The sequence below is a fragment of the Neovison vison genome, chromosome 13 (assembly GCF_020171115.1).
Source record: "Neovison vison isolate M4711 chromosome 13, ASM_NN_V1, whole genome shotgun sequence".
Lineage (NCBI taxonomy): Eukaryota > Metazoa > Chordata > Mammalia > Carnivora > Mustelidae > Neogale > Neogale vison.
Genome location: NC_058103.1, coordinates 2328482 through 2351604, shown reverse-complemented (window position 1 = coordinate 2351604; position 23123 = coordinate 2328482). Strand labels below are relative to the sequence as shown.

Below are 23123 nucleotides of genomic sequence, written 5' to 3'. Positions count from 1 at the left end.
TCTTGTCACGGTTACAGCAGCTTCCGGCTGTCCCGTACCCCCGGCACCTGACGGGCAGCTGATAAGTATTTGCTTCAGCCGAGATGGGATTGGCTTGTACTTGAAGTTTTAGGGCGATCAGCGGTGCCGTTTCTGTCGTGGGGGTGACCGAATGTCACAGGGAGCCTGAGAGCAGAGGCTGGGGGTAGCCCGGCGGCTGAACGTGGGCTGATCGTGTTGATGACTTCTCAGCTCTTGAAAAACAACGAACTGGTTTTGGGTGAGCCGCTCACTCAGCAGGCGTGTTTCCAGCGCCGGCCTCGTGCGGCCGAGGCTTCCGGGTGAGTCCCGGGGGCGGGTTCCCGCTGCGGCGCCGAGGGGCCCCGGCGTCCTGGGGCGGCGGGTGAGTGGGGTCCTCAGAGCGGGGAAGGAGGCAGCGGGGTGGCCTCGGGAGCCCGGGGAGAGGCGGGTGCTTAGAGGCAGCGAGCGGGCGCCACGGAGGAGCTGAACGTGCGGAGGCGGCGCGGGGGTCCTCGGGGACGAGGGGGCGCGTGGCGGGGGCCGCTCCGGAGCGTGGCCGGAGAGCGCCGCAGGGATCCGTTTCTCTCCGTGTTTCTCGGGTGGGCGCGACCGTCCAGTACTTTCCCGACCCGCGGCTGTTTGTGCTTGTTCTGTTTTCTCCGTCCTCTCCGGCCTCCGCCTTCAGAGACCGCGAGGAAGGCCGGGCCTGGCGCTGTGCGGGCAGCGGCCCCTCTCAGGCGCCCGGGCTCACGGCTCCGCTGCCCCGGCGGGGCGGCCCGCATAGAGTCCTGTGTCCCTTCGGCCCTGCGGGATCCCGGCTACGTGACACGGACTCTGGCGGAGAGCCGGCGGCACGGGGCCGCGCTTTGCTGCCCGCTGCTCCTGGGGCGGCCGAGTGGGCCGGGGGGTGGGGGGCCTGGGGCCTCGGGGGCTCTGCTTCGAGGGCGCCCCTGACGGAGCGGACGCAGCTGCTTTCCCCGAGCGGCGGAGCTTTGAGGGACCCACCCAGGGGTGACCCCCTTGACGCTGGGTCGCTTTTCCCGCTTTTGGCTGGCGGGACCGCTCAGGGCCCCCCCGGCGCCCCCGGCTCTGCGCGGCGAGGAGGGACGCGCTGCCGCGGGCGGCCCAGCTGAGCTGCGGCGACCAGCGCAGACCGAGGCCGAGGAGCGCGCCTGGCCGGGGCGGCCCGGGCGGCGGGGCCGGGGTTCCCTGTGCGGTGTGGGGCCGGGCGAGCTTGTCGTTACAGTGACCGGGGCAGGACCGGCTCTGAAGGGCCAGGCCAGGTCCGAGGGTGCGAGACATTTCTTGCCAGCAGGGCCCCAGAGACACACTGGGAGACAGGGTGGGCAGCCTGGGACCCACACGCCTCTTCCGCGTCCTCCGGTCGGTGGCCCGTGTTCCTGGCGCCCTCTCACCGGGGTGCGTCAGTCCCAAGGAAGTGTGTTTGGCCGAGAGAGCGGGTTTGTGCCCAGGCTCCGGGTGCACCAGGGAAACCACGACCCGCCTCCGCACCCCTTCGCTGGGCGGTCCCGCGTGTCTGGCTTCACATGGGGGGTGCCCGCTTTTGTGTTTTGTAGGTCCACGAGCGAACCGAAGAAATGGATTTCCTGCTGTTGGTAGTCCGCAAACTTTTAAGAACAAATTCTCGTTTTGTGAAGGTAAATTTGAGTTTATGAGTAACAGAAATATGTGGGGTTGAGGCTTATTATTTAGCTGTATTTCTCTTTATTTTTATAGAAAGAATTGAAAGCAGTGACTCTTTTTTTTTTTTAAAGAGCTGCACGTTTCTCTCTCTCTTTTTTTTAAAAGATTTTATTTATTTATTTATCAGAGAGAGAGAGGGAGAGAGAGCGAGCACAGGCAGACACAGAGGCAGGCAGAGGGAGAAGCAGGCTCCCTGCCGAGCAAGGAGCCCGATGCGGGACTCGATCCCGGGACGCTGGGATCATGACCTGAGCCGAAGGCAGCTGCTTAACCAACTGAGCCACCCAGGCGTCATGAAAGCAGTGACTCTTAAAATTTGTTGTCACGTATGTGTCTCCACATCTTGCTAGGAAGCTGGCTCAGGGGCTTTTTTTTTTTTTTTTAAGATTTTATTTATTTATTTATTTGTCAGAGAGAGAGAGAGAACACAAGCAGGTGGAGCGGCAGACAGAGACAGAGAGGGAAGCCGGCTTCCTGCTGAGCAAGGAGCCCGAGGTGGGACTTGATCCTAGGACCCTGGGATCATGACCTGAGCAGCCCGACCAGCTGAGCCACCCAGGCGCCCCACAGGGCCGTTTTCTTAGGATCGGAGTATGGAGCGCTTTCGGCCGTCATGTTGCATCCAGCTCTGACATTCTCTCCCGGCAGGCAATGATGTGCGAGCGGCTGACCGCGATGAAGGGCTGCACGTGGCAGCGCTTGTGTGGAAAGGGACCGCGGTGTGAAGCGTGTGACCGCGTCTGCGCTCTGCTCTGCAGCCAGCACGAGCGCGGAAGCCTGGGCGCGGTGGCGGGCGCCGCCCTCCTGCAGACTCTAGGTCTTGAGCGAACAGAGTCGGTGCGCTGTGAGCTTGTTTGCGTCTCACGGGAGCTAAGAGGAGCGAGCTGTGACCCGGACCACGATAACGGGTGCTTATGACAGTTGTGCGTCGCGGACGCAGGCCATCCCGTTATGCGGGGACAGGTTCCCGAAGGGCAGCCGTGGCTGGGGGGCGGCGTCATCGTGTACAGGCGGCGACCGCGTTTGCTGCTGTCGGAGAGCAAGCCGCTTTCTAACCTGGTGCCTGGTCGTCTTCTTTTTTTTTTTTTTCCAATTTATTTATTTTCAGAAAAACAGTATTCATTATTTTTTCACCACACCCAGTGCTCCATGCAAGCCGTGCCCTCTGTAATACCCACCACCTGGTACCCCAACCGCCCACCCCCCCACCACTTCAAACCCCTCAGACTGTTTTTCAGAGTCCATCGTCTCTCATGGTTCACCTCCCCTTCCAATTTACCCGAATTCCCTTCTCCTCTCTAACGCCCCTTGTCTTCTGCTGGGTCGTCTGTGCCTTTGCTGAGGGAGCGCTGCTCCTCCTCGGCCCGCCCCCAGGATGGGCCTCCGGCGGCTCCCCGCGTGGGCGCGGAAGGAATGGAAGCTGACATTTGCACAGGATTGTCTTACTGCTCAAGGAGATTGTAAAAACAGGGCAGGAATTGGGCGGTCTTATTCCTGTTTGGACTCTTAAAAGATGGCATTAAAGATTATTGAACAAATTGGGGCCTTTTTTGGTTGTCATCTGAAGACTTTTCCTTTTTACTTTTAGATATTAATTAGATTCTTTTAAAATTTTCAGTGAGAAAGAGAATGAAGAGTACTAGTGGATTTGAAAAGCCTACCACAGTGCGGAGACTGGTGGTCAGGAATTTGGCACCCCTCATATAAATCGTAGGAAACCGTTGGTTTCAATATTTTCTTGATTTATTAAGAAACATATGAAGCAGAATATTTTCTGGGCCTAGATATTAGAAGTCAGGTTCTAGATTGCATTGTTCCAAGTTTTTTGAAATGTTCAAAAATTCTTTTTGTATTACTTTTTACAAAAGGAGCTGCTGTCAGATACTTAGTTCAGGATTGAGCAGATGGGCCTGGAGGTCTCCCCTTCGGCCCCACAGACCTGCTGGCTCTGTGCTGTCCCCGAAGCTGCTGACCATGCTCAGCCCAGTTCCACCAGGGACCAGCAAGTGTCTTGGGCTGCCATGTTGTCTCTCGGAGGAGAGGCTAGTGGAGTGTGGAATCTCGGTTACCCTGACCAGTCCGATTTTGCCTGATGCCCTCACGCCGCCTCAGCGGAACCAAGGTCCTCACGTCATTAGCCTCACTGTGCGCCGGCGGACGGTGGAGATCACCTGTGCCTCGGAGTGCCGTGGGGGCCGCTCTTACACCCGAGTGGCTCCTATGAGCCTTTCTTGCAACATCAGGCATCTCTTCTTATAGTGAATTCTGGTTAATAAGCTTTTTACCCTTTTGACCTAATGTCAAAGGAGAAAACAGGCATGGCTTGTGTGCCCGCTAACTGCTGATAACGCTTGTAGAAAGTTGCTACTTTTCTGCTGAGAGGTGCAGGGAGATCCTGCTTGCCAGGACCAGGTGGGCAGTCAGCAGCCGGCGGAGCCGTGTGTACCTCTGGTGAGCGTTTCTGTGGCTGGTGGGTGGCGGACATCCTTCATGGAGCCGCTGCCTTGTCTGGGGCGCGTGTGATGTCCTGTGGGGGCTGCTCCTGGTCTTCACGGCTGATTTTCTTAAAGGTGTTGTCTCATACTGGCTTTCTGGCAAAACCAGCACCTGAGGTGAGTGCCCAAACCTCTGTGTCCTGCTCACGGCTGGTCTGGTTCCTCTTGGCTTAGAAGCAGGGTTTTCTGACTCCGTGTCTGCCTCTGCCGCTCTGCTCCCTCCCCTTTCTGGAACACCTCCTCTAGTAATGTACTGTTTTACTTCTGTTTTCTCTTAGTTTCCTTTTATATATATGGTCATAATTTAGCTTTATTGGACATGTAGTTTCTCACTTGATAAAATTACTTAAGATCATAAATAATTTTAGTAATAAGACGCGGAGTCTCCGAGGGGGTGGAGTCTCCGAGGGGGCGGAGTCTCTGAGCGGTTTTCCAACTGTAGTGATTTGTACGACCCTAGAGAGGAATCCCTAGAGAGGAATCCGTGTATTCTGCTAAGGTTTTGAGACAAGCTTGGCATTGTAACAGTATTTCATTTCAGTTGTTATTATGATGACTTTATTTAAGAGTTTCTCTTATTCTGTAGGTAATCCTGATGTCGGCCACCATCAACTGTAAGGAGTTTGCAGACTACTTTGCTGTTCCTGTTCAGAACAAGATGAACCCTGCATATATTTTTGAAGTGGAAGGAAAGCCCCATTCAATTGAAGAGTATTACCTCGATGATTTGGGGCACGCGTATCACGGCAGGGTGCGCTGGAGCGCATGGAATCTTGTCTTGGGTCAAACCTGCGTTCATCAGCTGTGGTTGTTAGGACCGCAGCCGAGCTTGAGTCCGAGCTGGGAGATGCTGGGGGGGTGCTGGGTGGGGGACTGGAGAATAATAAGTGGAAGGAACCTCCCGCCTTTCTTGTAAACTGTGAGCGTGTAAACACTCACAGTGTATATTCTGGTGAAAGTAATCGGACTGGCTTTCTACTTTGTTGATGAAAAATGTCAGATCATGATCTGGGCGCAGGCAGCCGCTTGACTGACGGAGCCCCCCAGGCGCCCCTAAACTGCTTCTTTTAATATAAACTTCACTGCCGTGGCCTGGAGGAGAGGTGTGTGTTTGCAGGGAAGAATCCTGGCAGCGTGTTCCCATGAACCGCTGCAGCTGAGTCAGCTGATTTTCACGTGGGCAAGACATTCACAGGATTTGAAAATCAGAAAGTATGAGCAGGTGTAAACTGTCTCCTTCTGGCTCCTGTCCTGTGCCCAGCTTCCCTGCCGACAACAGGAAACCTGTTACGGATTTCTTAGGAAACGATAAAAAAAAAAAAAATTGGCACGCCTGCGCTAGCGGATGCAAAGGTGCTGCTTCCCTGCCTGGAAAGGTCGGGCTCGTTCCGCGCGCCTGCGTCCTCGCTCAGCTTTTCCTGTCTTGTCTTGTCCGTGTGTAGCTTCTTCATTCTCTTTCTAGAGCTGTGTTCTTTCCATGCATATGCCCCTCTCTATCTCCCTCGTCTCTGGTGTTTCCGGGCTTTTTTTTTTAAAGATTGATTTATTGATTTATTTAGAGAGGGGGCAGGGCAGCAGGAGAGGGAGCCAACTCCGCTCTGAGGGCAGAGGTGGGTGCAGGGCTCCATCCCAGGACCTGGGGATCCTGACCTGCACTGAAACCGAGTCTGCTCCTTGACCGACTGAGCCGCGCACGTGCCCTTGGACTTCTCTGACTAACGACAGTGCTGCGGGAGAAGAGCTCTGTGCTTGTGACAGCGTGTCTTAGAGGCCAGGCTCTCGCAGCCTCAGGGGCCCTGGTGACATTTTAGGCACTTCTGTGTGGTGTGTGGTGGGGGTGCCCTGTGCATTCACCGGGGGATGCCTAGTGGCACTTCTGGCTTTGACCCACTTAAGCAAGAAGGCCCCCCCACTGTGACAACCAAAACTGTTTGCAGAGCATCCCTGGGGAGTAAGCCGCCCACGTGCAAGACCCCTGTGTAGATGAGGCCTTCCTAGAAGATCAGTTCCCGGAGGTGGCATTGCTGGGTCGGCCGGTTTGGGCGTCTGTAATTCCCACGGGTGGGCCGGACTGGCCCGTGGAAGAGTTTGACCTTCGTTACAGACACTTGTGCGGACGTGGGCCGTGGCTGGACTGCCCCTGAGTCGGCTAACCAGGTTCCACCTAATGTAAGAAGGCGCAGCTTGTCAACTCTAATTATGTCGGAGGAGGCCAGTGGTGGGCATGAACATGTAGCGTGTCTTGTTTTTCCAGTTTTCTAAGGGACCTGCTTCAAAAACCAGGAGAGTCGGGACGCTTGGGTGGCTCAGTTGGTTGGACGACTGCCTTCGGCTCGGGTCATGATCCCGGAGTCCTGGGATCGAGTCCCGCATCGGGCTCCCAGCTCCACGGGGAGTCTGCTTCTCCCTCTGACCTTCTCCTCCCTCATGTTCTCTCTCTATCTCTCTCTCAAATAAATAAATAAAATCTTAAAAAAAAAAAATAAAAAAACCAGGAGAGTCAAAAGGATTTTAGAACGAATGTCTTCCATACCTGTCACGGGGCTTCTATGGGCCACGTTTAGTTCGTAGCATTTAATACCCGTCAGAGTGAAGAAACTGTTACATTGCTATTACTGAACTTGTATTTATTTAGATTTTAATGATTTTCCCCCAGTTTTCTATTTCTGTCCTAGGGTCGCACATTGCTAAGACTTGTCATGTGTCCTTAGGCTCCTCTGGGCTGATGGTTTCTCAGATGTTTCTTATTTTTGAGGACCTTGTAGTATTTAGGAGTTCTACTTAGGTTTTCATAGGACACCTGCTATGATAAATTTATTTTTATTTTTATTTTTAATTTTTTAAAGATTTTATTTATTGACAGAGAGAGAGAGAGAGGACACATAGGCAGAGAGGCAGGGAGAGAGAGGGGGGAAGCAGGCTCCCCACTGAGCAGAGAGCCCGATGCAGGGCTCGATCCCAGGACTCTGAGCTGAGCTGAAGGCAGAGGCTTTAACCCACTGAGCCACCCAGGTGCCCTTGCTATGAGAATTTTTCTGATGTTTTTCTCAAGAGTGCACTTGCAGCTGTGTGTCTCTGGAGGAAGCCCCCAGGGGTGAGGTCTGGTATTGTCACACTGTGACCACTGCACGGGTCATCCCCGGCGATGCTGGCTGTGACCTCCTGGCCAAGGAGGTATTTGCCGGGCTTCTCCCCTATAGCGCTACTGCCCCTTTGTTTCTCGTGTGTGTGTGTGTGTGTGTGTGTGCGCGCGTGCGCACTGTGTACATGTGTGGTTTGTTTCTTTGCTCTTTGCCTGTCACCCTGATGAGCTGTAAGCAGGGTAAGGAGGGGCATGTTCTTTTCTTTGCTTTTTGGGAACAAGGCGCTAAGTGCAGCCCATATTCAAGGTGGAGGGGAGAGGACACTGATTTGTCATATTTACAAAATTTCATTTTCTTAGGTTTTTTTTTTTTTTTTTTTTTTTTTTTTTGCATTTTCTGTCCCACTTCGGCATGTGAGAATAGCAGTGGTTTGCAAGTGTCTCTTCAACTGGCCGCTAAGTGTTGGAATCACTTAGGTGATTACTCCGGGATGTGCAGAGAAGCGGGGTTAGGCTGAGCATTTGCCCTCGGAGTCCATATGCTGTGGGTGGCCGGGGCCCCTCACCAGCCAGTGGCTTGTGTTCCACAGGCTGCAGAACACCGCGTCCTCACCTTCTGTACCAAATAACGCGGGGCTTATAGGTGCTCAGTAAATATTCCTATGAATGGAAACTTAAGACCTAACTAGATATTAACTTTAAGCCTTACTAAAGTTGTGTTTTGTATAGATTCTTCTGGATGGTTTTTGAGGTCAGAGGACTTTGGTTATAATTCTCATTTTATTGTTACTCTTGCCATCATGTTACCTGGGTGTACTATCTAATGTCATTAGGAGAAGCACCCAGGCTTTCACCTTCCTGCCTTCTTAGGGACCTTTTCTTTTCTTTTTTTTTTTTTAAAGTTTTTATTTCTTTATTTGACAGAGAGAGAGATCACAAGTAGGAAGAGAAGCAGGCAGAGAGAGAGAGAGGAGGAAGCAGGCTCCCTGCTGAGCAGAGAGCCCGATGTGGGCCTCGACCCCAGGACCCTGAGATCATGACCTGAGCTGAAGGCAGAGGCTTAACCCACTGAGCCACCCAGGCGCCCATTAGGGACCTTTTCACTGTTTCCCCCTCCTCACTTTACCCTAGCTAGCTCCTTCTTTCCTGTCCCTTTCTTGTCCCCATTTATTTATTTAAAAAAATGTTTTTTTAAAATTTAAATTCAGTTAATTAATGTATGTTGTATTATTAGTTTCAGAGATAGAGATCAGTGACAAGATCAGTCACTGACTGATGAGAGATAGAGATAGACAAGATCCGTCTTGTGTAATGCCCAGTCCTCCTTATATCATGGCACTCCTAAATCTCCATCGCCCAGTCGCCCGTGCCTCCACCCTTTCCCCTCCAGCAGCCCTCAGTTTATTTCCTGTGATTAGGAGTTTTTATGGTCTGTCTCCTCTCTGATTTTGACTTGTTTTACTTTTTTCCTCTTTCCTGTGCTCCTCTGTTTTGTTTCTTAAATTCCACATATGAGTGGAATCATACAGTAATTGTCTTTCTTTGATTGACTTATTTAATTTAGCATAATACCCTTTGGGTCCATCCACATTATTGCAAATGGCAAGATACTGGTTTTCGGTGACTGCATAACATTCCGTTGTGTGTATGTGTGTGTGTGTGTGTATCCAACGTCATCTTTTCTGTTCATCTGCCGATGGACATCTGGGCTCTTTCCATAGTTTGGCTATTGTGGACATTGCTGCTATAGACAGTCGGGAGTACGTGCCCCTTCGGATCACTACAATTGTCTTTTTTTTTTTTTTTTAAAGATTTTATTTATTTATTTGACAGACAGAGATGACAAGTAGGCAGAGAGGCAGGCAGAGAGAGAGAGAGGAGGAAGCAGGCTCCCTGCCGAGCAGAGAGCCCAATGCGGGCTCAATCCCAGGACCCTGGGATCATGACCTGAGCCGAAGGCAGAGGCATTAACCCACTGAGCCACCCAGGCGCCCTACAATTGTGTCTTTAGGGTAAATACCCACTAGTGCAATTGCTGGGTCGTAGGGTAGCTCTGTTTTCAACTCTTTGAGGAATCTCCATGCTGTTTTCCAGAGTGGCTGCAACAGCTTGCATTCCCCCCACCAACAATGTAGGAGGGCTCCCCTTTCTCTGCATCCTTGCCAGCCTCTGTTGTTTCCTGACTTGTTAATTTTAGCCACTCTGACTGGTGTGAGGTGGCATCTCACTGTGGTTTTGATTTGTATTTCCCTGATGCCGAGTGATGTTGAGCATTTTTTCCATGTGTCCTTTGGCCATCTGGATGTCTTCTTTGCAGAAATGTCTGTTCAGGGACACCTGGGTGGCTCAGTCGGTTAAGCCACTGCCTTTGGCTCAGGTCATGATCCCAGTGATGTTGAGCATTTTTTCCATGTCTCTTTTGGCCATCTGGATGTCTTCTTTGCAGAAATGTCTGTTCAGGGACACCTGGGTGGATCCTGGGATCGAGTCCCGCATCAGGCTCCTTGCTCAGCGGGGAGTGTGCTTCTCACTCTGCCTGCTTTTGCCTGCGCTCTCTCTCACGCGCTCTCTCTCTCTCTGACAAATAAATAAAATCCTAAAAAAACAAATACTTGTCTTCTGCCCATTTCTTGATTGGATTATGTGTTCTTTTGGTGTTGAGTTTGATAAGTTCTTTATAGATTTTGGATACTAGCCCTTTATTTGATAATGTCATTTGCAAATTCTTCTTCCATTCTGTCGCTTGTCTTTCGGTTTTGTTAACTTTCCTTTGCTGTGCAAAAGATTTTGATCTGGATGAAGTCCCAGTAGTTCATTTTTGCCTTTGTTTCCCTTGCCTTTGGAGACGTGTCTAGGAAGAAGTTGCTGCAGCCAAGGTCGAGGGGGTTGCTGCCTGTGTTCTCCTCTTGGATATTGATGGTTTCCTGTCTCACACTGAGGTCTTTCATCCATTTTGAGTATGTTTTTGCATGTGGTATAAGGGAACAGTCTAGTTTCATTCTTCTGCATGCGGCTGTCCAGTTTTCCCAACACCATTTGTTGAAGAGACTGTTTTCTGTTGGACATTCTTTCCTGCTTTGTTGAAGATCAGTTGACCATAGAGTTGAGGGTCTATTTCTGGAGTCTCTGTTGTGTGTCCTTGTTGGTCGCTGTGTCTGTTTTTGTGCCAGTACCATACTGTCTTGATGATTACAATTAGAAAAGCTTCCACTTTCTGCCCAGATGACAAGATGGAAAAACTCACCTCAAAAAAAGAGAACAAGAGGCAGTACAGACCGCCGGCGACCTAGTCAGTATGGATATAAGTAAGATGTCAGAACTAGAGTTCAGAATAACGATTACAAAGATACTAGCTGGGCGTGAAAAAAGCATAGAAGACACTAGAGAATCACTTTCTGGAGAAGTAAAAGAACCAAAATTTAATCAAGTTGAAATCAGTCTACTAATGAGATGCAGTAAAAAATGGAGGCTCTAACTGCTAGGATAAATGAGGCAGAAGAGAGAATTAGTGATATAGAAGGCAAAATGATGGGAATAAAGAAGCTGAGAAAAAGAGATAAACAATTACTGGATCATGAGGGGAGAATTTGAGAGATAAGTGATACCATAAAGTGAAAAAATATTAGAATAATTTGGATCCCAGAAGAAGAGGAAAGAGAGTGGCAGAAGGTACATTGGAGCAAATTATAGTGGAGAACTTCCCTAATCTGGGGACGGAAACAGGCATCCCAAGTCCTGGAGGCACAAGAGAATCCCCCCCTCAATGAAAATGGGTCAATACCTTGATGTATGATCATGAAACTTGTAAATCTCAGAGGCAAAGAGAAAATCCCCAAAGTAGCTTGGGACAGGAGGCCTGTAACCTACAATGGTAGAAATATAGATTGGCACTTATCCACAGAGACCTGGCAGGTCAGAAAGGACTGGCAGGATATATTCAGGGTGCTAAATGAGAAAAATGTTCAGCCGAGAATACTTGATACACCTAAGCTCTCATTCAAAATAAGAGAGATAATAAAGCTTCCAGGACAAACTAAAAGAATTTGTGATCAGTAACCAGCCATCTGAGAAATTTAAAAAGTGACCCTTTAAGCAAAGAGAAAGTCCAAAAGTAACAAACCAGAAAGGAACAGAGACAATATACATTAATGGTCAACTTAGAGGTAATACAGTGGCACTAAATTCATGTATTTCAGTAGTTAACTGAGTGTGAATGGGCTAAATGCCCCAATCAAAAGACATTTTTATCCACCAGAATGGATAACAAAGCAAGACCCATCCATAGGCTGTCTGCAGGAGCCTCATTTTAGACCCAGAGACCCTCCAGATTTAAAGTGAGGAGGTGGAAAACCATTTACCATGCTAATGGACATCAGAAGAAAGCTGGAGTGGCAATCCTTGAATCAAAGACTGTAATCAGAGACAAAGAAGAACGCTATATCATAATTAAAGGGTCTGTCCAACAGAAAGATCTCACAGTATGCCACTAACATGGGAGCAGCCAACTATATAAGCCAATTAATAACAAAATTAAACACATTGATAATAATACAATAGTCGGGGACTTTAACACCCCCCTCACTGAAACAGATTGATCATCTAAGCAGATGATCAATAAGGAAACAAGGGCTTTGAATGGCACACTGGACCCGATGGACATCACCGTTCATTCAGAGCATTTCATCCTAAAACAGCAGAATACACACTCTTCTCTAGCGCACATGGAATGTTCTCCAAAATTGATAACATCCTGCTTCACAAATCAGGTCTCAACTGGTACCAAAAGATTGGGATCATTCCATGTATGTTTTTAGATGACAGTGCTTTGAAACTGGAGCTCAGTCACAAGGGGAAATTTGGAAAGAACTCCTACATGGAGGCTAATGAGTGAGTGGGTCAGCCAGGAAATTGAAGAATTGAAAAAGCTCATGGAAATGAGAACAAGGTGTTTCAAAACCTTTGGGATGCAGCAAAGACAGTTGTAAAAGGGAAGTATATAGCAATACAAGCCTTTCTCAAGAAGCAAGAAAGATCTCAAATACGCAACCTAACCCTCCACCTAAAGGAGCTGGGGCTAGAACAGCAAATAAAGCCTAAACACAGCAGGAGAAGAGAATTGAGATCAGAGCAGAAACCACTGAAATAGAAACCAAAAGAACAGAACAGAGCAATGGAACTAGGAATTGGTTCTTTGAAAGAATTAATAAGATCGATAAACTCTTGGCCACACTTAGAAAAGAAAAAGGGCCACTGGGTGGCTCCGTTGGTTAATTGACTGCCTTTGGCTCAGGTCATGATCCCAGAGTCCTGGGACCGAGTCCTACACTGGGCTCCCAGCTCCACCGGGAATCTTTTTCTTCCTCTGACTGTCCCCCGTCTCATGCTTTCTGTCTCTCAAATAAATAAAATCTTTGAAAAGATGTAGAAAAGAGAAAGGACCCAAATAAATTCATGAATGAAAGAGGAGAGATCACAACTTAACACCAAAGAAATACAATTATAAGAACATATGAGCAATTGTACACCAGCAAATCTGACAATCTGGAAGAAATGGCTGCATTCCTAGAGTCATATAATCTACCACAACTGAACCAGGAAGAAATAGAAAACCCGAACAGACCCATAACCTGCAGGAAAGTTGAAGCAGTCGTCAAAAATCTCCCCAAAACAGCATCCCTGGGCCAGATGCCTTCCCAGGGGAATTCTTTCAAACATTTAAAGAATAATTAATACCTATTCTTCTGAAGCTGTTTGAAAAAACAGAAATGGAAGGGAAATGAGGCCAGCAGTACCTTGATCCCCAAACCAGAGACCCCGCCAGAAAGGAGAGTTAACAGACCAATATCCTTGATGAATATGGATGCAAAAATTCTCACCAAGATACTAGCCAATGGGATCCAAGAATACATTAGAAGGATGATTTACCACGACCAAGTGGGACTTATTCCTGGGCTGCAGGGGTGGTTCAATACCCAAACGCATTAATAAAAGAAAGGACAAGAACCGTATGATCCTCTCAGTAGATGCAGAAAAAGCACTTGACAAAAGTACAGCATCCTTTCTTGATTATAACTCTTCACAGTGTAGGGATAGAGGGAACATACCTCAATATCATAAAAGTCATGTTTGAAAAGCCCACAGTGAATACCATTCTCAGTGGGAAAAACTTGAGCTCTTCCCTAAGGTCGGGAACACGACGGGGACGCCTGCTCTCACCATTGTTTGTTCGAATAGTACTGGAGTCCCAGCTGCAGAAATCAGACAACAAAAAGAAATAGAAGGTGTCTGAATTGGCAAAGATGTCAAACTGTCACTCTTTGCAGATGACATGATACTCTGTGGAAAACCCAAAGGACTCTACCCTAGTATTGTAACTCTTGCAGGAATTGAGCAAAGTGGCAAGATAGAAAATCCGCGCACAGAATCTGTTGCATTTCTGTGCACTGACAGCGATAGAGAAGGAGGAGAAGTGAGGGAGTCGGTCCCGTTTACAGTCGCATCCAGAACCTTCAGAGACCTGGGGATCAACCCTACCAAAGAGGCAAGGATCTGTACTCCGGAAACTGTAGAACACTCGTGAAGGAAACTGAGGAAGACACAAATGGAAGAACGTTCCATGCTCATGGGTTGGAAGAACAAATGTTGTTGAAGTGTCGATGCTATCCAGGGCAGACTACACAAAGTCAGTACAGTTCCTGTTAAAATGCTGTCAGCTTTTTCCACAGCGCTGGAGCAAATAATCCTGACACTGGTATGCAACCAGAAGAGATCCCGAATAGCCAGAGGAATGTTGAAAAAGTGGGTGGCACCTCAACCCCACCTCAAGCTATGTTACAAAGTTGGGATCATCTTGTCCTCGTTTCAACAGAACTGAGTGACTTTCATCTTAAAAAATTCCCTCTTTAGTCCCGTTTCTCACAGCTTCTGCCAAACTTTGTCAAAGCGTCAGGGTTTTCTCTGGCTCACGTTCATTGTGGTCTGGCCCCCAGGGCCCCTGCTCTGAGGTGGCATCTGTCAGAACCACTAGGGACCTTCGTTAAGTCAGGAGCCCGCAGCCCTGACCTGTAACACTCAGCACGGTTGGCCACGTTGACATTCTCGGAAGCCATCCCTCCCCCGAGGCCCGCGGTGCCCTTCTGGTCCTTCTGTTGCCGACGCTCGCTCGAGTCCTTTTTATTATTTGTTTTCAACTGTGTTTTTGTTTGTTTGTTTGTTAAAGATTTTTATTTATTTATTTATTTATCAGAGAGAAAGAGGGGGAGAGAGCAAGCACAGGCAGACAGAATGGCAGGCAGAGTCAGAGGGAGGAGCAGGTTCCCCGCCGAGCAAGGAGCCCGATGTGGGACTCGATCCCAGGACGCTGGGATCATGACCTGAGCCGAAGGCAGCTGCTTAACCAACTGAGCCACCCAGGTGTCCCTGTTTGTTTGTTTGTTTTTAGCAAACCCTCCCCACCCTTGGCAGAGTACAGGAAAAGCAGTTGCGCACTCTGGTGAGGCTGTGGCGGGGCCTCCGTGACCCGCAGAGCGCAGCCCAGCCCGCGGCTCCCGCGGGGGTTTGGAACCACGTTGCTCCGGCCTGTGCCCCGCGGCCGGGCCTCCTGGTCCCCGGGCTGCCGTGATCGTGTGAGGGGCTGGCGGGGCTGTGGCGGGGCAGGTGGAAATGCCCTTCTTGCTCCGTCTGGGCGCCTGGCTGCCTTGGCCATTGGTCCCCACCACCCGCCGCCCATCCTCACCCGCCTCCCGCCCGCCGCCTGGGGCGAGCTGACTGTCTGGGCACAGCCGGCCTGCGCGGTGGCGGCCGACACGTGGGGCAGCAGCAGGGCTCTGCCTCCTCCTGTTGACAGGGTCCTCCGCCGGGGAGGAATGCGTGTCCCCAGGTCCACCTGCGGGAGTCACAGTGCTTCCCTCCACATTTCTGTCCCTGCTCCCCTGCGTGGCCTTTGCCAGAGCTTCCCGTCGGACCAGCCGCCCGGCACTCTGACCGCACGGTGCCGTCCAGGAAAGCAGCGGCCTTGGCTGTCGTGTGCCTCCGACTCCTGCGCGGGGAGGGGCCGGATTCCACTGTGGATAGGTCGGCCCTGACCTACCTACTTGTATTTCCTTTGTTGCCTGTGGGAAGCCAGCTTGGGGAAAGTGTGGCTGTTTGGCACCTTAGCGTGGAGTTGAAGCAATGTTCTTTGGGCTTGGCTTCTAGAACTCTGCGAATACTTCTGAACGACGGCACATCTTTTCTGGGTTTGTGTGTAGGAAAACCGTTGTAGATGGATCTGAATGCTACATTGGAATTTATGAAAATTGTACTTTTTTTCTTTTTCTGTTTTGTACAATTTTGTTACAGTTCTTGTTTGGATAAAGTAGAAAATAATTTCAGGTAAAGGTTGGACAAAGAACAGATTTATTAGGCACGCTTCTTCACAATTACTGATTAAAACTTTGTCATACTTACATTAATAGGATTGTAATAATAATGAAAAGTGGTTTATTGCCATTTGACTTAATTTACTCTAAAAATCGGGGAAGAAAGTTTGCAGTTGTGGTTAAGGAGACTTCTGATGTGTCCTCCACAAAGTCAGGTACCACACCTTGAACATAGCACTTGATAAGTACAAGGATTAAGAAGCCTTCTCACTCGGTGCAGGAGACCCAGTGCGGCTACGGAGTGATTCTGCGCACAGCGTCGGCCGCTGTAGACACTCGTCTGTAGCCGTGGCCTTGGCCTGCGGGGCCCGCTGCTCCGGGGCTTGCAGCTGCGGCTGAGCCCAGCATTGTGCAGAGGTGCCTGGAGGGTGGTTTTCAATCAGGCGGGCTCCGTTGGGGTCCGTTTTAATGCACGGTCTGGAAAGAGCCGAGATGCCCCTCGGCAGGTGAACGGGTAAAGAAGACTGTGGTGTATTTACGCGGCAGACAGCGGCCCGCCCATCGGGAGGAGGACGCCTTACCATCGCCGTCAACGCGGGTGGAGCTGGAGGGTGTTCCGCCGGGCGAAATACGTCAGTCAGAGAAAGACAGTTACATGATTTCTCTGACGTGCAGAATTTAGGAAAACAGGATCATGGGGAAGAGAGGGAAAATAAGATGAAATCACAGAGGGAGACATACCATAAGAGATTCCTTTTTATTTTTTTTTAAATACTGTATTTATTTGACAGAGATCACGAGTAGGCAGAGAGACAGGCAGAGAGAGAGGAGGAAGCAGGCTCCCCGCTGAGCAGAGAGCCCGATGCGGGACTTGATCCCAGGACCCTGAGATCATGACCTGAGCGGAAGGCAGAGGCTTAACCCACTGAGCCACCCATTGCCCTCATAAGAGACTCTTAATCAGAGGAAACAAACTAAGGGTTGCTGGAGGGAAGGTGGGTCGGGGGGAGAGGGTGACAGGGTGATGGCTATCAAGGAGGGCACGTGATGTAGTGAGCTCTGGGTGTTCTAGAAGACCGATGAATCACTAATTTCTACCTCTGAAACTGGTAACCGTGTACATTAATTAAACCTAAATTAAAACAAAACATAAATAAAAATAGTCCAGTGATCCTCTAACCCTTGGCAGCCAGATGGCGTGGTTATATTCTGACCGTAAGTTGGCAGAGGTATGTGGGCGGTTACCTGTCCCTGGTCCTTGTGATTGGGATGGTGTTGACAGCTCAGGGCTTGTTGACAGGGGACGTGCGCTGGTGCCGGGATCAGAAACTCTGGTTCCATCACGCTTAGAGCAGCTTGCTCCGTCTGCAGACCGGCCCTCCCGACAGACATTTCAGTTGTGTGTGTGTGGCCCTGACTCCATCCTTGCTCTGGTGCCAAGGTCAGGGACGTCCTCGCGGGTACTGAGGCTGGGGGAGCCTTGAGGAGAGCTCGACGCCAGCAGGTGTTCACATCTTGGCTGCAGGATGTTCTTTTCCCTGGGGTATTCGTTCCCGTGTCACTGCTAGACTAAAGAGAGTCGCCCTTGCAGCCCCCAGGTCCTCTTGCAGTCCTGCTCTGGTGTCTCAGCCTTTCCCTTCTCTGTGTTTAGCTTCCTCCTCGTGTCCTGGAGGAGCCGGTGATCACGAAGGACATCTACGAAGTCGCTATCTCCCTGATCCAGATGTTTGATGACTTGGACATGAAAGAGAGAGGGTAAGACCCACTGGACGTGGCGTGTGCAGGATCTTGAAAAATGCAGTGATTCGTGTAGACGGCTGCTAGGGTTGTTCCAGCGGTGAGAGGGGACGTAGATAACTCTTCCAGTAGCTGCTGTATGTGTTTTAAATAATGTTAGTACATTGCGCTTATTTTTACTGGAAATTTCCACTTAAAGTAGTTAAAACCAAGTACAGTTTAATGACTGACAGTTTTAAAAGTCAGAAACCACAGCCTGAAGAGAGAATGGTTTCCAGACGTGCTGAGTCCTGTGACTCCTAGTCTGAGGCAAAATGGACGGGACCAGGCTGGGAGAAGCCGTTGGGAGCCTTTCTCTGCCGGGGTTCGTGTTTGTTGGGAACACAGGCCCCCGACAGTGGGCTCCTTGTCCATTTTCCCGCTCTTGCGCAGAGCTGCGCCTTTCAGACCTGGAGCACATTTTCCCTTAGGAACAGCGGCAGGTTGTAGGGGGTGGGTGGAGCCTGCGATTGCAAACATGAACTGTTTTATGAGCCTTTCTGCGCTCATTTTGCTACGGTTCATAAACAGAATTCATCTGTCGGAACAGCAGACGGGGAGGACGTAGAGTCCCCTCGTCACGACAACCAGAGAGTGACTGTGGGGTAGTCGCGGGTCCTTTGGCCTGACGCCCCGCCACCCTGATGGTTAGTTGCCAGGTGTAAACGCCTCAGGGTCTTCCCGGTGAGCCGGCCGGAATCCAGGCTCCGACCCCTCCGGCCTGCGCGTGGCCCTGTGGTATTTCGCTGCGTTTGTGCGCGCTCGCCAGTGGCTGTTTCTCTGTCATCTCTGTGTTTACATTGGCTCCGCGTCTGTCAGCGCGATTACTCGCCGCTCTCTCTTGCTTTTCAGACCCGAAGATCATTTTCATTCTTCCTAAAGCACATCCTTCAAAAACTTTTAAAAGAGTCTCTTGGTAGATGTTTTTATTTTGCGGAAAATGTCTTTATTTCACTTTTTCTCTTGACGTAGTTTTGTGTGATTGTAGAATGTAGGTGGTTCCTTATTTCTGCTTTTTCTTTTTTTTTCATTTAAGTAACTTTAGTGAGATGTAATTTACATGAGATGCAACATTTTTATTTTTCCTTCTGCATTTCGATGATGTCTCTGTACAGTCTGCCCTCTCTCACTGCAGCGAGAAGTCAGCTTTATGGTCTGATCCCTCCTTTTAGGCATCTCTGCCATCTGGCTCCAGCTGACTTTCAGCCACCCCATTAGTCCTGGGGGACCACCGGTGTGACTAACGTGAGCAGGTGGGGGTTACTCATCACCGATCTTGCCTGAGATTCGGCAGGCCCGAGGAGTGCGGACATCGGTGTCTCTGATGCTGCCCGGCCACCTCTCGTGCAGCAGTGTGGGCGGTCCCGACGGTCCTGCCGCGTGGCCGGTGGCCTCACGTGGTCATTGGTTCTTACCCCCGGGGTTATTCTGTAAAGAGGAATTCCCCTTTCATTACCCGCCTCCTCTTGCTCTCCTTTATTGTCACAATGAACTTGTGGATTTTTTTTTTTTCGCTTTTGAGTAGACTATTTTTTAGAGTAGTTGTAGGTTCCAGCAATACTGGGGAGAAAATCGCACAGAGTTCCCATGTATGTGCCCTCCCCCTCCCCCACGCTGTCCGCATCTTGCACTACGGCCACACCTCTGTGCTAACGGACACGCCGTTGTCGCCCGCAGGCCATGGTTTACTTGGGGGCTCGTTCACTGCTAGTGTTGCACGTTTCATGGTTTTTTTTTTTTTTTTTTTTCGTTTCATGGGTTTTGACAAGCGCATGACGCCGCCTGGCCAGCACTGCGGGACGGCTCCCTGCCTCGGACTGCCTGCACTCTGCCTGTTCGTCCCACCCGCCGCTGGAACCCATGACCACCTTTTTTTTTTCTCTTGTTCATGACAGCCTTCTTAACATCACCGTGGTTCTGCCTTTTTCAGGATGTCCTGCAGCTGGAAATCATACATAGGCAGCCTTTTCAGATTGCCTTTGTTCCCTTGGCGGCACTTGCGTTTCCTCCATGTCGTTTTCTGGCTCGATGGCTCCTTTCTTGTTAGCGCCCAGCAGCCTTCCTTCCTCGGGATGGACCACGGTTTATTTCTCTGTTCACCTACCAAAGGACATCTTGGTTGTTTCCAAGTTTGGGCAATTTGAGTAAAGCTGTTGTAAATGTCTGTGTGCAGAGTGTGTGGGCATGTATGTTTTCAGCCCCTCTGGGTAAGCACCAGGGAGCACCATTGTTGGATCGTGCAATGCGAGTTGTCTAGTGTGTACGAAATCACCCAAGTGGGGGTGGCTCAGTGGGCGAAGCGTCTGCCTTCAGCTCAGGTCATGATCCCGGGGTTCTACGATTGAGCCCAAGTGGGACTCCCTGCTCAGCGGGAAGCTTGCTTCTCCCTCTCCCTTGCCCCTCCCCCTGCTTGTGCATGCTCTCTTGCCATCTCTCAAATAAATGAAATCTAAAAAAAAAAAAACCCAAAAACAAACCTTGAATGTTTTCCAGAGCGGCTGTCCCATTTCACCTTCCCCACAGCAAAGGGATGAGACACCCTGTTGCTGTGCATCCTCACCGGCATCTGGTTTTGCCCAAGCTCCGGATTTTGGCTGCTCCCTATTTTCTGGGCTTGCGGCTGTTGCTTTCTGTCAGTGCTGCTGTGAATTATGACCTTTGGCATTCTATTGTCCCCTTCTTGGTCTTGCTCAATGCTGGGGGCTCAATTTTACTTTGTCATGTTTTTTTTTTTTTTTAAAGATTTTATTTATTTATTTGACAGAGAGAGATCACAAGTAGGCAGAGAGGCAGGCAGAGGGAGAGGAGGAAGCAGGCTCCCCACAGAGCAGAGAGCCCGATGTGGGACTCGATCCCAGGACCCTGAGATCATGACCTGAGCCAAAGGCAGTGGCTTAACCCACTGAGCCACCCAGGCGCCCTTTACTTTGTCATGTTTTAAGATCACAACCCCTGCTTTTTATTTTTGCCTCTAAAACCTTGCAATCTCTTTATTTTCATTCTTTTAAAAAATTTATTTATGTATGTATTACTTATTTGAGAGCACTCAGGCAGGGGAAAGGAGCAGAGGGAGAGAGACTCTAAAGCATACCCTCCCTGAGTACAAAGCCCGACTCGGGCTCGGGCTCGAGACTGCAGGATCACGACCCGGATCCAAACGCAGGGCCGGATGCTCAGCTGACGGAGCTGCCCAGGCGCCCCGCACCATAGTCTGTTCTAGAACGTTTGCATCATCTTAGAACGAAACCGTGACCCTTTGCTCTCTTTCCTCATCCTTCCCCTTCCCCACCCCCTCCAGCTCACCACTAGTCAACTTCCTGTCTCTGTAGGTTTCCCTGTTCTTGACCTTCGTATGAGTGGAGCCTGGTCCTGGGTGGCTGACTTCTTTACCGAGTGTAAGTGTTCAAGGTTCATCCATGTTGTAGCACACGTCAGTGTTTTACTCCTTTTTACGGACGTGTGATACTCCATGGTGGGGTCTGTACCCCACAGTTTGTTCAGCCACGTATGTGCGGATGGCGAGTTAGGTTGGCTTTCTCCTTTGGCTCTTACGAATGACGCTGCTGAGAAAGCTCACGCGCAGGGACCTGTGTGGACGTGCGGGCTCATGCTTCTTGCGTGTCTGCACCCACGAGTGGAGTTGCTGGGTCATACGGTCACTGTGTGAGCATTTGAGGAAGTGCCAGACTGGTTTCTGGAGCATCCGTATCGTTTTCCCGCCAGCACCTTGGGAGGGGCCCGGTTCTCCATGTCCTCAGCTCTCCTGGTGGATGTCTGACCTTTGCTTGAAGCCTTCCTCGTGGGTGTGCGGTGGTGTCGCATCGTAGTTTTGATTTACATTTCCCTAATGACTGATGATGTTGCACATCCTTTTTATGAGCTTATTGGCCAAGTGTATATCCTCTTTAAAGATACACGTATTTATAGAGACATAAGTTTTGTCCATCTTTTATTGGATTATCCTTTTATTATTCAATTATAAGAGATCTTTATATATGCCAGAACAAGCCCTTTACCAGATTCATGATTTGCAAATACTTTCTCACACTCTGTAGATTGTGTTTTTATTTCCTTGCTGATGTCTTTTGAAGCACAAAAAATTTTTAATTTTGGTAAAGTCTGATTTGTCTACGTTTTCTTTTGTTGCTCATACTTCTGGTGACATAGCTAAAGATCCATTGCCGAGTTCAGGCCTAGGAAGATTTATCCCTGTGTTTTCTCTCCTGAGAGCTTTATAGTTTTGGATCTTTTGTGTGGGTCTGAGGTTGTTGAGTCAATTTTCACGTGTGTGAGGTGAGAGTCCCGCTTCGTTCTCTAGCATGTGTCCTGTCCGTTTGTCCCAGCGCGGCTGGTTCCAGGACTCCTCTTCTCCGTTGCACGGCATCGCCCCCTCGTTGGGAATGAGTTGCCCATAGATGTATGGGCTGATTTCTAGACTCTAAATTCTATTTTGTTGATCTGGATCTCTGTTCTTGGGCTAGTACTACACTATCTTGATTACCAGTGCTTTGAAGTAATTTTGAAATTAGGAGTATGGGTCTTCCTAACTTTCTTATTGAGGATTGTTGTGTCTGTACTGAGTCTCTTATAATTCCGTGTGAATTTTAGAATCAGCGTGTCCTTTTCTCCAGAGAAGGCAGGACTGTGAGGGAGATTGTGTAGAGTCTGTAGATCAGTTTGGGGAGAGTATTACCATCTTAACTATTACCATGTTAAGTCTCCCAGTATGGGATGTTTTTCTGTTTCTTTACATTTTTGAAAATAATTTTTTTTAAAAGATTTTATTTGAGAGAGAGAGAGTGAGTGAGTTTGTGTGTGTGTGTGTGAGAGAGAGAGAGAGAGAAATCATGAGTGGGGGCAGGAGGGATAGAGGGGGAAGCAGGCTCCCTGCTGAGCAGAGACCCCCGATGCGGGACTCGATCCCAGGACCCTGAGATCACGACCCGAGCCGAAGGCAGCGGCTTAACCCACTGAGCCCCCCAGGTGCCTCTCTTTATGGGGAGTCTTGAACAAAATCTCTCTTCCTTGGTTGTGAATCTCTTCAGATCGTTCCTTCCTTGGGTCAGTTTTAGTAGTTTGTGTCCATTTCATGTCAACCGTGTACGTGGTGGGTGTACGGCTGTCCATAGTGTTTGTGTATGTAATCTTTCTCATTTCTGTAAAGTCAGTAGGAATGCCCTCTCTTTCATTTCTGATTCTGTCTGGTATTTTGAATCTTCTCTTTTTCTCTTGGTCAAACTAGGTAAAGATTTGTCCATTTCATTTTCTTTTTTTTTTTTCAGAGACCCAGGTTTGGCTCTTGTTGATTTTTCTCTGCTGTTTTACTTCTCTATTTTATTAGTTTTCACTCTAGTCTTTATCTTTACTTTTTTTTTTAAAAAGATTTTATTTACTTATTTGACAGATCACAAGTAGGCAGAGAGGCAGGAGGAGAGCCCAATGTGGGGCTCCATCCCGGGACTCTAAGATCATGACCTGAGCTAAAGGCAGAGGCTTAACGCACTGAGCCACCCAGGCAGCCCAGTCTTTATCATCTCTTGGATGATAACCCTAGTGATTGTGGGGCTGTGTCTTGGGGCCTCTGTGGTTTCTTATATGCGAAAAGGAACGTTACAGCAACGATCTGTAAGAGATTTTCGTGATCAGAGCCTGGCCCGCTGGGGCTCGGGCCAGCCGTGGCCGTGCTCCCGGGACTAACGTTTGTGC

General features: G+C 49.6%; 1 protein-coding gene across 1 annotated transcript in view; it reads left to right on the top strand.

The window, feature by feature from the left end:
• Positions 1–23123, top strand: part of TDRD9 (tudor domain containing 9) — a 103946-nt gene that overhangs the window by 29849 nt on the left and 50974 nt on the right. The window contains exons 6-8 of the mRNA XM_044229768.1: positions 1578–1658; positions 4786–4950; positions 17293–17396. Of these exons, the coding sequence (XP_044085703.1) occupies positions 1578–1658; positions 4786–4950; positions 17293–17396 (350 nt within the window). The remainder of the gene's footprint in view (positions 1–1577; positions 1659–4785; positions 4951–17292; positions 17397–23123) is intronic.